The following is a 13749-nucleotide window of genomic DNA, read 5'->3' on the forward strand; positions in this document are numbered from 1 at the left end:
GGGAGAACGTAAGCAACTGGGGGGGGGGGGTGGGGGTTGACTCGAGCGACATGCGAGAGAGACACGCAGAGGGGGGAAATGGTTGTTGCAGCCCTGGTGCTGGCTAACCTTGTACTTCATTTGCTCTGTTCAGGTAATTGGACGGATTGCAAAGGAAACGAACCTGTAGAGAGTGGAACAGCATGAACGGAGAGACAACCATGTCTGCAACTGTTGAGCTAAGCGGTGTAAAAGAAGGTGAGTCAATGGAGGGTATGTATTGAAATAAGACTATAGGGAATCTGTGTTTGTACCAAAATTTAGAGCAACATTTATGCGGCATAAATATTTAGTTACACTCGCATTCACTCAAACTGAGATTTGCCATTATCTTTTATAAATTTTATGTGACTATTTGGGCAATGATTGTGAAATTTGCTTGTTGTTTTGCACACCTAATCACGACTTTGATCAGTTATCAATAAAGCAAAGTTCATAAAATAAGAGTTGACAATAATTAGGACATGACAGCACATTCAGTCATTTTTAATGGCCTAAGGAAAAGAGATGTTTTGACTTATGGACTATCAAGTGGGGAATGTTTATAAAGTTGTATGGGACAAAAAGGGGAAGTAAGGACTGAAAGATTTTTATTTGTACCTAAAATATTGGAAGGAATGTTTATCATTTCTTACTTGGCTAAATAAATGGACTTTATATGGGAATCGAGCACTATATTCCAACTTTTTTTAAATTGGTAGCAATCATATTGAACCAACACATCACACTTAAGCTCTGCAGTCCTGCCATATCCAGCCGTGAATGGTGGTGGACAATTAAACAACTAACTGGAGGAGGTGGCTCCACAAATATCCCCATCCTCAATAATGGGGGAGCACAGCACATCAGTGCGAAAGATAAGGCTGAAGCATTTGCAACAATCTTCAGCCAAAAATGCCAAGTGGATGATCCATCTTGGCTTCACCCTGAAGTCCCCAGCATCAAAGGTTTTGGGCCCTGACAACATTTCAGCAATAGTACTGAAGACCTGTGCTCCAGAACTTGCTGCGCCGCTAGCCAAGGTATTCCAGTACAGCTACAACACTGACATCTACCCGGCAATGTGCAAAATTGCCCAGGTATGTCCTGTACACAAAAAGCAGGACAAGTCCAAGCTGGCCAATTACTGCCCCATCTGTCTACTCTCAATTATCAGTAACGTGATGGAAGATGTCATCAAAAGTGCTATCAAGCAGCACTTGCTTAGCAATAACCTGCTCAGTGATGCTTAGTTTGGGATCTGCCAGCGCCACTCAGCTCCTGATCTCATTGCAGCCTTGGTTCAAACATGGACAAAAGAGCTGAACTCAAGAGGTGAGAGTGACTGCCCTTGATATCAAGGCAGCATTTGACAGTGTGTGGCATCACGGAGCCCTGGCAAAACTGCAGTCAATAGGAATCGGGGAAACACTCTGCTGGTTGGAGTTGTACCTAGCACAAAGGAAGGTGGTTGTTGGAGGTCAAACATCTCCGCTCCAGGACATCACTGCAGGAGTTCCTCAGGGTAGTGTCCTAGGCCCAACCATATTCAGCTGCTTCATCAATGACTTTCCTTCGATCATAAGGTAGATTTGGGGATGTTCGCTGCTGAGTAACAGTGTTCAGCACCATTCACGACTCCTCAGATATTGAAGCAGTCTTGCAGAAAAGCAGCAAGGCCTGAACAATATCCAGGCTTGGGCTGATATGTGGTGCGAATGTTACTTGTTACTTAAGTGCCAGGCAATGACCATCCCAAACGAGTGAATCTAACCGTCTCCCCATGACATTCACTGGCATTACGATCGCCGAATCCCCCACTATCAAATCCTGAGGGTGACCATTGACTAAAAACAGAACTGTAGTAACCATATAAATACTGTGGCTACAAGAGTAGGTCAGAGGCTAGGAATCCTGCGGCGAGTAACTCATCATCTGATTAACAAAAGCCTGTCTGCCATCTACAAGGCTCAAGCCAGGAGTGTGATGGAATACTCTCCACTTGCCTGGATGGGTGCAGCTCCAACAACACTCAAGAAACTTGATACCATCCAGGACAAAGTAGCCCACTTGATTGGCACCCCATCCATAAACATTCATTCCATCCACCACCGAAACACAGTGGCAACAGTGTGTACCGCCTAGAAGATGCAATGCACCAAGGCTCTTTATACAGCACCTCCCAAACCCACGACCTCTACTACCTAGAAGGACAAGGGCAGCAGATGCATGCGAACACCACCACCTGAAGTTCCCCTCCAAGCCACACACCATCCTGACTTGGAACTATTTCGCTGTTCCTTCACTGTCGCTGGGTCAAAATCCTGGATCTCCCTTCCCAACAGCACTGTGGGTGTACCCATCCCACATGGACTGCAGCGGTTCAAGAAGGCAGCTCACCACCACCTTCTCAACGGCAATTAGGGATGGGCAATAAATGCTGGCCTAGCCAGCGATGCCCACATCCCGTGAATGAATAAAAAAAAATACCTTCCATGTGATGTAATTTGGTTACTTTCCGTTTAAATCCTAAAAGAAATCTTTTGTGGTTTTGTAAACTTTTTTTTTATAAAAAGCCCCTTATCAGCCTCTGCTTCAAGAATTTTTGGTTTTTTTTAATTGTGACTGGGCTTGTATTGGTCAAGCCACCTCCAGTTTGATCATTCTCTATTTTAGTCAGTGTTTACATCCAAGCTCAAAAAGCCCTGCTGCAATGGGTTCCTTCCGTGACTGTTAACCATAACTGCTCATGTCTTCTAACATTTCCCAGTTTTTCTATGTGCACAGTCTTTACAAAACATGCTATAGGTTTCATTGCAGACACTGAAGACTGGGGAAAAAAGGGTATGTCACTTGAGATATCACTCCTCAATAAGTCCTTGTATTCCTGGCCCTCGTTGCATAGGACAGAAGTAGTCCAGGTTAAGCAGGAAATCAAATACAAGCCTTTGGTTGTTTCTGGAGTGGACCAAGTATGAAGCACATTTTAAACTATGCTCTACGTTAACAGATGAAGCTGAGGGAATTCTGTTTTGGTCGGCCAAGTGTCCATTACAAGTGGGAAAACCCATTTTTGCCCTTGAGCCTCCAACCAAGCTACAGAGAAATCCATACAAGCAGATTTTCTATTTGCCTGAATTGAAGCCCACTCTCCATGTTGGGACACATTAGACTTGCCCAGGTTAAGAGTTTAGGCACAGGTTTTCATGAGCCAAGAGTCATGCCCCATGAATATATAGGGTTCTAACTAGCTAGAACTATAGAGCGTTCCAGAGCGCTGGTAAGCTTTCTGCTGCTTGCCCAGTTAAACCTATCTTTTCGTTCCTGCGCCCTGAGGAGGAAATGGTAATTTGTCAAGTGCAGGTTTGAGCTCCAGGTAGGAGGACAGTAGATACCAAGAGTTCTCCATGATCAGCATAGTGAGCATAAATTGCATCCAGTTCATTGGTGTCATCCACCTGATCACAGCATGGACCTACTGCACGTAACACCGACCCCATCATTCCACCAGCCGGGTATGAAACTTCAATAGAAGCTGCTACGTGCTGTGAAGGCTTTGAGGTCTTTGAGCTTTTAAGTCAGTGTTTTAGAATTCTTGGTGTTATCTGGTTTTATAGTACTTACTGTACCCAGGTTCTCCTGTAAACCTTTTGAGTTGTACCAAGACTGGGAGAATATTTTTCAGTTTTCTGTGACCCTGACTAGGATGGATGCAATTCCTATAGCTGTAAAGGTAATCCTTTCAGCTGAATGTGTAGAAGGTGAAGTAATGTTATTACTCTCTATAATGTCAGGGGGAAAAATTAGAATACATGAAATATATGTCACAACATAATAAGTTTATCTACAAACTGTTAATATTGGCCCTGATTTTACGATTAAAAAAAAAACAGACCATCAACACTCACTGTTATTGATGAGTAAATTGTGCTATCACCAGAAGTTGCTGTCCGATGCGCAATTAAATATGGAATTCAGGAAGCTGCTGTCCAAGTTGTACTGCTCCTCCAAGTTTTGCTACACTGGTATCTCGCCCAGAGACTTGCCATTGAAACCCATGAAATGCGTGAAGCTGCTGTACTTGCACACTGCACAGCAACGTTCCCTCTAAGTTGCATGTGTTTGTGGCCGTGCAGTAATCCTGAATGTAACAAAGCGGGAACGCACAACAAAGAAAAATTAGAGGGAACATTTCAAGATATCCACTGGATTTTTAACAATATGGTAAGTCTTAATTGCTGCCAAACAACATCCATGACACTGAAAATTAACTTGCAGTGCCTCATTCTTTCAAATTTTAATTCTTGGAGGTTTTAAAAAAAATTAAAAAGAATTTTTACTTTGTGTCTCATCTCTCATCCCATCTTTCTGTCTCATTTCACTTGCTGTACATGATTTGGCATTGAATTAAGTATTCTACCTTACACTTCTGATTCATGTTGCATGCCTCAGGAAGAATTCTTCAATCTGGTTAGCAATACAAAGTTGCTTGCATTGTTCACACAGGTCCCAGATCCCCTGCATGATGTTTTTGGATTTCTAATCACTGCAGCATCCAGTGCAAAAGCCCACAAAGTCTATGGGCAAGTGCAATGAACAGTGTCTGCTGACCATAAAATCCAGACTATTGTGATGTGATCACCTGATGCCATTGGGCATGTTCATATTCAAACCATATCCAGTTGATGCCCCTTTGTGGGGGCTCTTGCATACAGGGCAGGAGACCTTGCTCAACGGTCATGTCTAAATGATTTCAAATTTTCCTCATGTGGAATCTCACTCTGGAGAACAAGTGGCAGTTCTGCTGGAGAGTTTCTTGCAACACCCAAGGTAATTTCTTTCTGCCACACATGATCCATCATGGAGTTCAGCTTTGTTCAAAGAAGATTTGCCTGCATTCCAGCAATCTCTGATTGTTGCCATTCCCCAGGTGGGTGAAAGAGGGCGGGTCAATTCTTTCTGCATCAGGACCTTACTGCATTGGGTGACTGCACTTATTTGTCTAATCAAAAACAGGCATAAAAATCACCACAGGAATTCTGGAGAATAATTTTAATGGAACAGGAGTGCTTATCCCAAGATGGATTCTGAGGCAGAAATGTTTGCTTCCTCAGGTCTTGAAGGAGGCTAAAGGAACATAAGGTCGTTTTAGGAAGAATATAGACAGTAAAGAGGTAGGAAGGGAAGTACTCCAATTATTGGGCATTAGAGATCATATAGCAGTGATGTGATATAGGCGGCGATCTGAAGATAATTCAGAAAGATACGCAAGAGGAACAGGGCAATAATAATGGGTGAGTTTAACATTGAGGATAGACTGGGATAAATGTAATGCATGCGATCAAAGTGGGGAGCCCTTTTTGGAATGCATCCAGAGCAGTTTCCTATATGTGTTTCTAGTCCAACAAAGGAAGAAATATTACTTGGTTCATTTCTGAGAAATGAAATTGGGCAAATAATGTTGAGGACAGGTGAACAATTAGGAAATAGTGGCTACAACATAGTTATGCACAATGTAAGATTCAAAGATGAACTGGAAAAAGACAAATTCAACATAATAGGGGATTTGGCTCGAATTAATTGGGCAGGAAAGTTAGCAAGGAGATTGCCGACGAGCAGTGGAAAATCTTGATGTGTAAGAGTATAAAATATAATTATATAAAGTGAAAAGGGGAGGTCATTCATAGGATAGTGTCCATACATAAACCGAGATTAAAGTATAACTGAAACTTAAAAAGAGGCATGTAAATGGCTAATATAATTGAGATATAAAAAGCATAGTAGAAAGGTGACATGGAGATTGGAAGGGCCAGAGGAGAATATGATTAGCAGGTAATATGAAATGAAATGGGGCATTTATAAGCATGTAAATAGTTGAGGTGGGGTCCACTGGGATAAGGAAGGGAACCTGATTGTGGAAATATTAACTCTTTTTTGTTTTATTACAATTGATGATGGAATTGAGAACACAAGTGTACGAGAGAAAGGAATAGAGACATTGCTGTAGCAAAGGAATTGGTTCCGAACAAGAATGGTAGAACTAAAATTGGATAAGTCTCTTGGCCCAGATGGCATTCGCCCTAGGCTGTTAGTGTGGATGGTAAGGGCGATCAGAATGGAGATGGCTGAGGCTCTAATTATTCAGTCCTCTGTAAATATGTGAATCACGCCATGGGACTAGTGAAAAGTTGAAGCAATGCCCTTGTTCAAGAAGGGAGCGAAGGATAGAAGAGATAATTGTGGACTGGTTAACCCAAGATTAATTTGAATGTTTTGGGTAAGCTTTTCGAAATGGACGCCAGCATGAATTTGTCAATCGTGTTTGGCATATGAGTGTTGAAAAAATTAGTTGGACTGTTAAAAGGAATGTGGTATATGTTGTGCATATGGAATTTGTAAGAAGGGGTTTGATACTGTTTTGAGGCTTGTTAGAAAAATTCAGGCATGTAGTATAAAAAGAAACTGAGAGTTAGACAAAAAGCAAAGTTAGGGGGTAAATGGGTGTTGCTCAGAATATAGAAGGGTTGGCAGTAGCCTGCCCTTGGACCATTGCTGGGTCTATTTTTATTGGAGGTAGATATGTTTGAACTCCAGTATAGGGAACTGTTACGACCAAGGGTGAAAGGTGTCTAGGGGTCTTTTGCTGTCTTCAACTTATTGCAACAGGGTTTATTTTTTAAACAGTGTTTTGAGCTCCCCCTTTGTGAATCCTTGTTCACAGCTTTCCAAATATTAGGCAAAGAAATGCGCATAAACAGGCTTTCTCAGGTTTAAAGAAGAAATGTGAAATTTATTAAACCTTCAACTCTAATACGGTCCACGCCTACAGATATACGACGCGCCCACGCTCGCATGCACATGCGATACATACAAATAGGACAGAAAAGAGCAGAAGAAAAAATAAAATGGAGATGTTTGAGGCAGTCTCTAAAGGGGGTTTCTGGTTACTGTTTCTGTGGTTCCAGCATGTCGTAGAGTCCTTGATTGTAGACAGCTCTTACTTTTTGTTGGGGCCCAGTATTCTTCTTAAACTTTGTTCACGTAGGAGACTTTTCTCTGAGTTTACGTTTCTTCAGTGGTTCTTCAGTTCTGTGAGAAAGAGATGGGAGCAGACAGGAGAGAGATGTTCTCAAACCAGTAGCTTTCTGATTTCAAACACTCTTTTCTCCAATTTTCAAACTCTTCAGTTCAAACCTCTGCAACAGCCAGTTAGTCATGTGACCAAAACTGGTCTGACCACTTCTGTGTAGTGGGGGAGCAACAACTGAGTCCAATTGTTCCAACACTCTTACTATACAAATGCCTTTCCAGTTAGGGGCTTCACGTGTCGCAATAATGTGTGCCTCAGTCTTGGCAGGTGGAGGGCTTGCCTGACAACTCAATCTCAAAATTTGTTAATGACACAAAAGTAAGAGGTTTGACAAATGGCAAGAAAAGCTGTAAAAGACTCGAGGAAGACATAAACAGGTTAGTAGAATGGACAGTTAGAAAATGCACTTTAATGTCGACAAGTTTGCAGACATTTTTGGAGGAAAAAGAAGAAATAGGAGTCTATATTTAATGAAAAGAAGCTGAAAGATCTGGGTGAACAAAGGGATCATGAAATCAAAAACATAATTTCTTAGTGGGGTAGATAAGGTTATAAAATAAGAACAGTCTAGATTTTATAATTGGGGAATAGTGGCGAAGTAAATATTGGCATCAGTTCTATAATGCACTCATCATAGAAAGGTCATTAAAGCCAAAGCACAGCATAAATTTACAGTGGATGCTCTATTTTGAGAGAGAAGGCCACATCCAAGTATGAAGCTTAAAAGTCTGTTTGTTTCCAGAAATCTGTGTGAAATTGTTATCTCTTTGTATGCTTTCTCCGGAGTGTTATTTTGTTGATCTATGATAGAGTGTGCACAAAGAAGCCAAGGACATTTGCAAACCTAGGGAGTTTGTATTTTTTGTTTTTCTTTCTCTTCCCTTCAACTCCTGTTCTCACTGGGCTGAGGCCATTGGTACTATTAGCCAGGCTGAGGTCAATTAACTCACTACAGAATGGGAATTGAACTTGCATTCTGATTTTCTGATTTATTTCCTATTAAAGGAGTCTAGTTTAAGCTTTCAAGTAAATTGGATAGCTAGTACATCAGATCCCATGGGGCTATATTCATCACTTGAAGCCAGTATGTAAATATTTTTCACTTTCCGTTACAAGTTTACAGATTGGAAGTTTTCTTGATGCTAAATAGGTGTGCAGAACTGAGCAACTTGTGACTGAGATATATGATTTTTCTTGCGTTTGGTCATTTGTGAGAAACTGGGACAGTCCTAACATGTTGCAAGGTTGCCCTGAGCCACTAAGCAAAAGGGTTTCTCTTGATGCTGCCGGCAAGGCAGGTTGAGAGGATAAGCATTGACCTTTTTGTACTCAACATTTTGTATGTTGGTGCAGCCACCTGGGTATCTCTACTATCCTAGACTGCAAAGATTATCTTATGCATGGTATTTTTGTTAAATGAAAACAGTCCTCAAACTGTTTTGGTGCTGATGAGTTCCTCTTGGGGTTCCCCAATAACACATATAGGAGGCAGGGAAAAGGTCCTCTGTGCTTTGAGATTGTTTAGGATAAGGTAATGTTGTCAACATTTAAGTGCTGTGCATCTGGCTTTTCTAGCCAGATCTCTAGCTTAACAGTGGTTCACTTTAAAGCTGTACCGTCCAACCTCTCTCCGGTAAGTGCCATTGTTTAAAAGTATTTTCAAATTGTTGTTAATGCACGCAGAAGTTGATTTTTATTTCCCCCCTGCAGATTGGCCAAAAGAGGACCTCCTGGGCCTGCTGGACAGCATGAGGAGCATTGTCCCTTCTAATGACGTGATGAAGTTTAAAACAACAGAGTCACACATGGACTGGAACAAGGTGACTTTCGCCCATTATACAGCTGAGATGTGCAAGCAGAAGTGGACGGAGATCTCACATGAAGTAAGAGCCAATGTCGTTAGTGTTTAGCAGCTACACCTAGCAACGTGGTTTTCCTTTAAGCTGCTAAGCTGATGTATAAAATGTCCTATTTTGGAATACTGGGGATTGTTGCAAAAGACTGTATTTCAACTTTGAACCAGACTATTGGTTAACTTTTTTTTATTCATTTGTTAAAACTCCACATCCAGCTGTCTAATTGGGCAGAACCATGTGACAGTTCATCAAGACTGTACACCCTCAAAATCAAAGTGTAATTTGGGATGACTGTTTATTCAATTAATTACTTAATGAGTTGGAACTGTAATCCAAGGATAAATTGTTCACAGATGTGCTCCGGCTGCATATAGGGAAACTCTGCGAGGCCAGATCTTTATTTTCTATCCCAATTAGGGGTTTGAGATTGTGCGGTTTCCCAGTATATATCCAGCGCACATCAGAAGAGTAGAAGCAGGAAATTTACTCCTTGATCTCCAACAGCTAGACAATAATAATCCTTGTGTAATTTCATTTCAGCTGCTGTGGTAACAATATTGCTGATGATTTGATATTTGGTAATAGATAATCCATTGAATGCTGTTTACGTTCATTTCTGAAACAGTTAATAAGGTTCCTCCTAGGTGGTTATTAGAAAAAATGAGATCTGTCAGAATTACTGGGCAGACAGTTGGGTGAAATGAAATACCGGGTTGTTAATGACTGAGCATGCTTAGGGTTAGGTTAGAACCCAAGTTCAACAAGACCAGTGTGTTACTTTTTATTCGTGATCTAAAGGATGGCTTAAACAATAGAATTTTAAAATTTGATGATGCAGAACTCTGGGTTTTGTAATTTAAGAAGCAAATAAATGTGTTGCAGGCTGACATTTTTGGTAAGTTGGGTTAAGGGGCAAATGAATGGCAGATGCCATTTAATATGGGAAAGTGTGGTGTGATGTATATAGGATTAGGAGACTCCAGCCATGTCTATACAATGATGCCTATTCAAAGAAACTGATGCAGAAAAGGCCTTTTCTGGTAGTAATTACTTGTGCACAAGAAGTGAGATGGGTATTAAAGCAAATAAAAGTTTCAGGGTGTTGGACACACAGCCTGTACGTGAAGCATTGTATTCGTTTTAAGTTGGTAAAAGATGGTGTGAAGACGGTGCAGATGAGGGCTATCAGATGACATCAATCTTTGAGCTCTTAGTTTTTAGGATATGCTTTGATAGTCGGGGTAGTTTTCTTTGAAGTATGGATTTGAAGGGGATATGATTATTTTCAGAATGAAGAGATTGGATGTTTTAAATATGTTGCAAGTGGACAGTGATTGTAGGACTATGTTATGCCTATAAAATCCACAGGCAGAATTGTGTTGGATGCCAGGACGTATTTACAGAGTTGTTAATCTTGCAAATATATTTGCCAGATGTGGTGAGGATGGAGTCACTGTAATCCTGATAAGAAGATAGAAACATAGAAAAATAGGAGCAGGAGTAGGTCATTCGGCCCTTCGAGCCTACTCCACCATTCAATATGATCATGGCTGATCATCCAAACTCAATAACCTGTTCCCACTTTCTCCCTGCATCCCTTGATCCCATTAGCCCTAAGAACTATATCTAGCTCTTGAATATATTTAATGATTTGGCCTCAACTGCTTTCCTTGATAGAGAATTCCACAGGTTCACCACTCTCTGGGTGAAGATATCTCTCCTCATCGCAGTCCTAAATGGCTTACCCCTTATCCTTAGACTGTGACCCCTGGTCCTGGACTCCCCCACCATCGGGAACATCTTTCCTGCATCTTGTCTGTCCAGTCCTGTTAGAATTTTGTAGGTTTCTATGAGATCCTTTCTCATTCTTCTAAACTCTAGTGAATACAAGTCTAATTGACCCAATCTCTCTCCATATGTCAGTCCTGCCATCCCAGGAATCAGTCTGGTGAACCTTCGCTGCACTCCCTCCATAGCAAGAACATCCTTCCTCAGATAAGGAGACCAAAACTGCACATAATATTCCAGGTGTGGCCTCACCAAGGCCTTGTATAATTGCAGCAAGACCGTCTTGCTCCTGTACTCGAATCCTCTCGCTACGAAGGCCAGCATACCATTTGCCTTCTTAACTGCCTACTGCACCTGCATGCTTACTTTCAGCAACTGGTGCACAAGGACACCCAGGTCTCGCTGCACCTCCCCCTTTCTCAATCTTTCGCCGTTCAGATAATCTGCCTTTCTGTTTTTGCCACTAAAGTGGATAACCTCACATTTATCCACATTATACTGCATCTGCCATGTTACTCACTCAACCTGGAGCTTCTCTGTATCCTTCTCACAGCTCACGCTCCCACCCAACTTTGTGTCATCTGCAAACTTGGATATATTACATTTAATTCCCTCATTTATATCATTAGTATATATTGTGAATAGCTGGGATCCTAGCACTGATCCCTGCGGTACCCCACTAGTCACTGCCTGCCTCTCGGAAAAAGACCCGTTTATTCCTACTCTTTGTTTCCTGTCTGCCAAAAAGTTCTCTATCCATGTCAGTACCTTACCCCCAATCCCATGTGTTTTAATTTTGCACACTAATCGCTTATGTGGGACTTTATCGAAAGCCTTCTGAAAGTCCAAATACACCACATCCACTGGTTCTCCCTTATCTATTCTAGTTAAATCCTCAAATTTCCAGTAGATTTGTCAAGCATGATTTCCCTTTCATAAATCCATGTTGACTTTGTCCGATCCTGTCATTGTTTTCCAAGTGCTCTGCTATTACATTTTTTATAATGGACTCTAGCATTTTTCCCACTACTGATGTCAGGCTAACCGGTCTATAATTCCGTTTTCTCTCTATCTCCTTTTTTCAAATAGTGGGGTTATATTAGCTACCCGCCAATCTGTTGGAACTGTTGAAGAGTCTCTAGAATTTTGAAAAATGACTAGCAATGCATCTACTATTTCTAGGTCCACTTCCTTAAGTACTCTGGGATGTAGATTCAGGCACTGGGAATTTATTGGCCTTCAGTCCCATCAATTTCCCTAACCCCATTTCCCTACTAATACTGATTTCACCCATTAATTTCCCTAACCCCATTTCCCTACTAATACTGATTTCATACAGTTCTACCTCCTCATTAAATCCTATGTTCCCCAACATTTCTGGGAGGTACTTTGTGTCCTCCTTTGTGAAGACAGAGGATGTCGTGGAGGATATTGTGGCTAGTTTAAGTTGTTGCATCATGGGCAACTACAATCGTTCTTGCTTTGGCAAGTTGGAGGGGAAATTCATCGAGTCTTCCATGAAATGGTATTGCCTGTCCTGATAATGTGGGATGCTGTGAGATTGCACTGTCTATTCGACTTGGTGACCTTGATGTACTTTCTCTAATATTGTTTCCTCTTGTTAATCTCATTGCATTAACTGAGTCCCTTTGACCTCCTCCCAAAAACAACTGTGATGAAGTTCCAGAATGAGACCTTGTACGTGAGTGGCTGGTTGGAAACCAACATGGTTAGTGTGGCTCTCAGGCTGTTAACTCTTAAGTGGGCACGGTGCCAGCGTTGTCCCCCATTTGCTTGATGTCTGTTTTGAGTATGGAGCTTGAATGACATTCAAAGAACCATGTTTAAATTTTTTTCAAATTTCACTGTTGAATTTTTAATTTGTGTTTAGGTGAGAAAGTTCCGCACTTTATCAGAACTCATTGTGGATGCACAGGAACATGTGAGGAATCCCTATAAAGGCAAAAAACTCAAGGTGAGCATTTGGTCTGAGGAAACAAACCCGAATTCTTGTCATCGTTTTTTTGCTGGTTGTGAGGGAAGAAAAGAATGCGGGACACGACTAAAATTTGCTTTGTAAACAGTCATCTGATCATTTTAAAATTCTGTTTTCCTTCATAATATTTTGGTGGGAGGAGCTGGGTGAAATGTATTTATTGCAGAGTCTATGGTATTGCAGCCATGAAATCCAGGCACTTCATTGAGATTTGCTTTTGCACTGAGCAATTTACTTTAATAGAACTGCAGCCTTTCAATAATATATTTGGATGGTTGTAATTTGATACTAGCACTAAGCTAATCTCTGATCTTGGACTGTGCTTTGTAGTCTATTTTGATTTACCATTTACTGTTAGAGGCTGCTCATTAGGCAATTTTGAAGGAGCTAGCTTTTCTACCATTAGGGGGAGCTTTGTGGAGAATGATGAGTCGACGAGCATTTTTCATGCAGTGAGTTCTCCAACTAAAAATTTATCAGTTTGTTTTCTGTGCTGTTTTATTGAGATATTGTGACCCACAAAGGTAAGTCCTCACAATTAAAAAAAAAAAATCCTTTACAAGGAAACTGAAGCAGTGAGTTGATGAGATTCAGATAATCAAACATCTGAAAAATTCTGGATTTTTATAGCTGATGTTAATTTGGAATAGTTATCTGACTGTTTCTCATGATGCAGAAGATTCTGACCATACCATCGTGAAGCTCTTGTATTGCTTTGGGAATTTTAAAAGTAAAGCGGCCCTTTATGTATCTTCATCAGGCATGTTTGCACTGCAGATGATGTCCTTCTCCCCTCAGATCCAAAAGATAGGTTATTGTGAAAATGTCGAAGATATGCCACTTGCTTTGGCTTATAAGTAATCAAGTTGATTTCTGCCCATTTTTGTGAAAACTTTGTACATAGAACTTCTGGAACAGCCAAGTAGAATTATTATTGCATCATGGTTCAGAGATAGCATTTCTAAGGGTCTTTGGTTTCCCTGATAGTACTGGTTCTCCCA

At 41.1% G+C, this 13749-nt stretch overlaps 1 protein-coding gene across 8 annotated transcripts in view; it reads left to right on the plus strand.

Moving 5' to 3' along the window:
* ubtf (upstream binding transcription factor) overlaps positions 1 to 13749 on the plus strand; it is a 63648-nt gene that overhangs the window by 2709 nt on the left and 47190 nt on the right. For all 8 annotated transcript variants that reach the window (XM_068013279.1, XM_068013282.1, XM_068013277.1 and 5 more), the window contains exons 2-4: positions 134 to 237; positions 8819 to 8991; positions 12644 to 12727. In XM_068013279.1, coding sequence (XP_067869380.1) covers positions 183 to 237; positions 8819 to 8991; positions 12644 to 12727 — 312 coding nt within the window. In that variant the 5' untranslated portion in view covers positions 134 to 182. The remainder of the gene's footprint in view (positions 1 to 133; positions 238 to 8818; positions 8992 to 12643; positions 12728 to 13749) is intronic.

The sequence above is a fragment of the Heterodontus francisci genome, chromosome 33 (assembly GCF_036365525.1).
Source record: "Heterodontus francisci isolate sHetFra1 chromosome 33, sHetFra1.hap1, whole genome shotgun sequence".
Taxonomy (NCBI): domain Eukaryota; kingdom Metazoa; phylum Chordata; class Chondrichthyes; order Heterodontiformes; family Heterodontidae; genus Heterodontus; species Heterodontus francisci.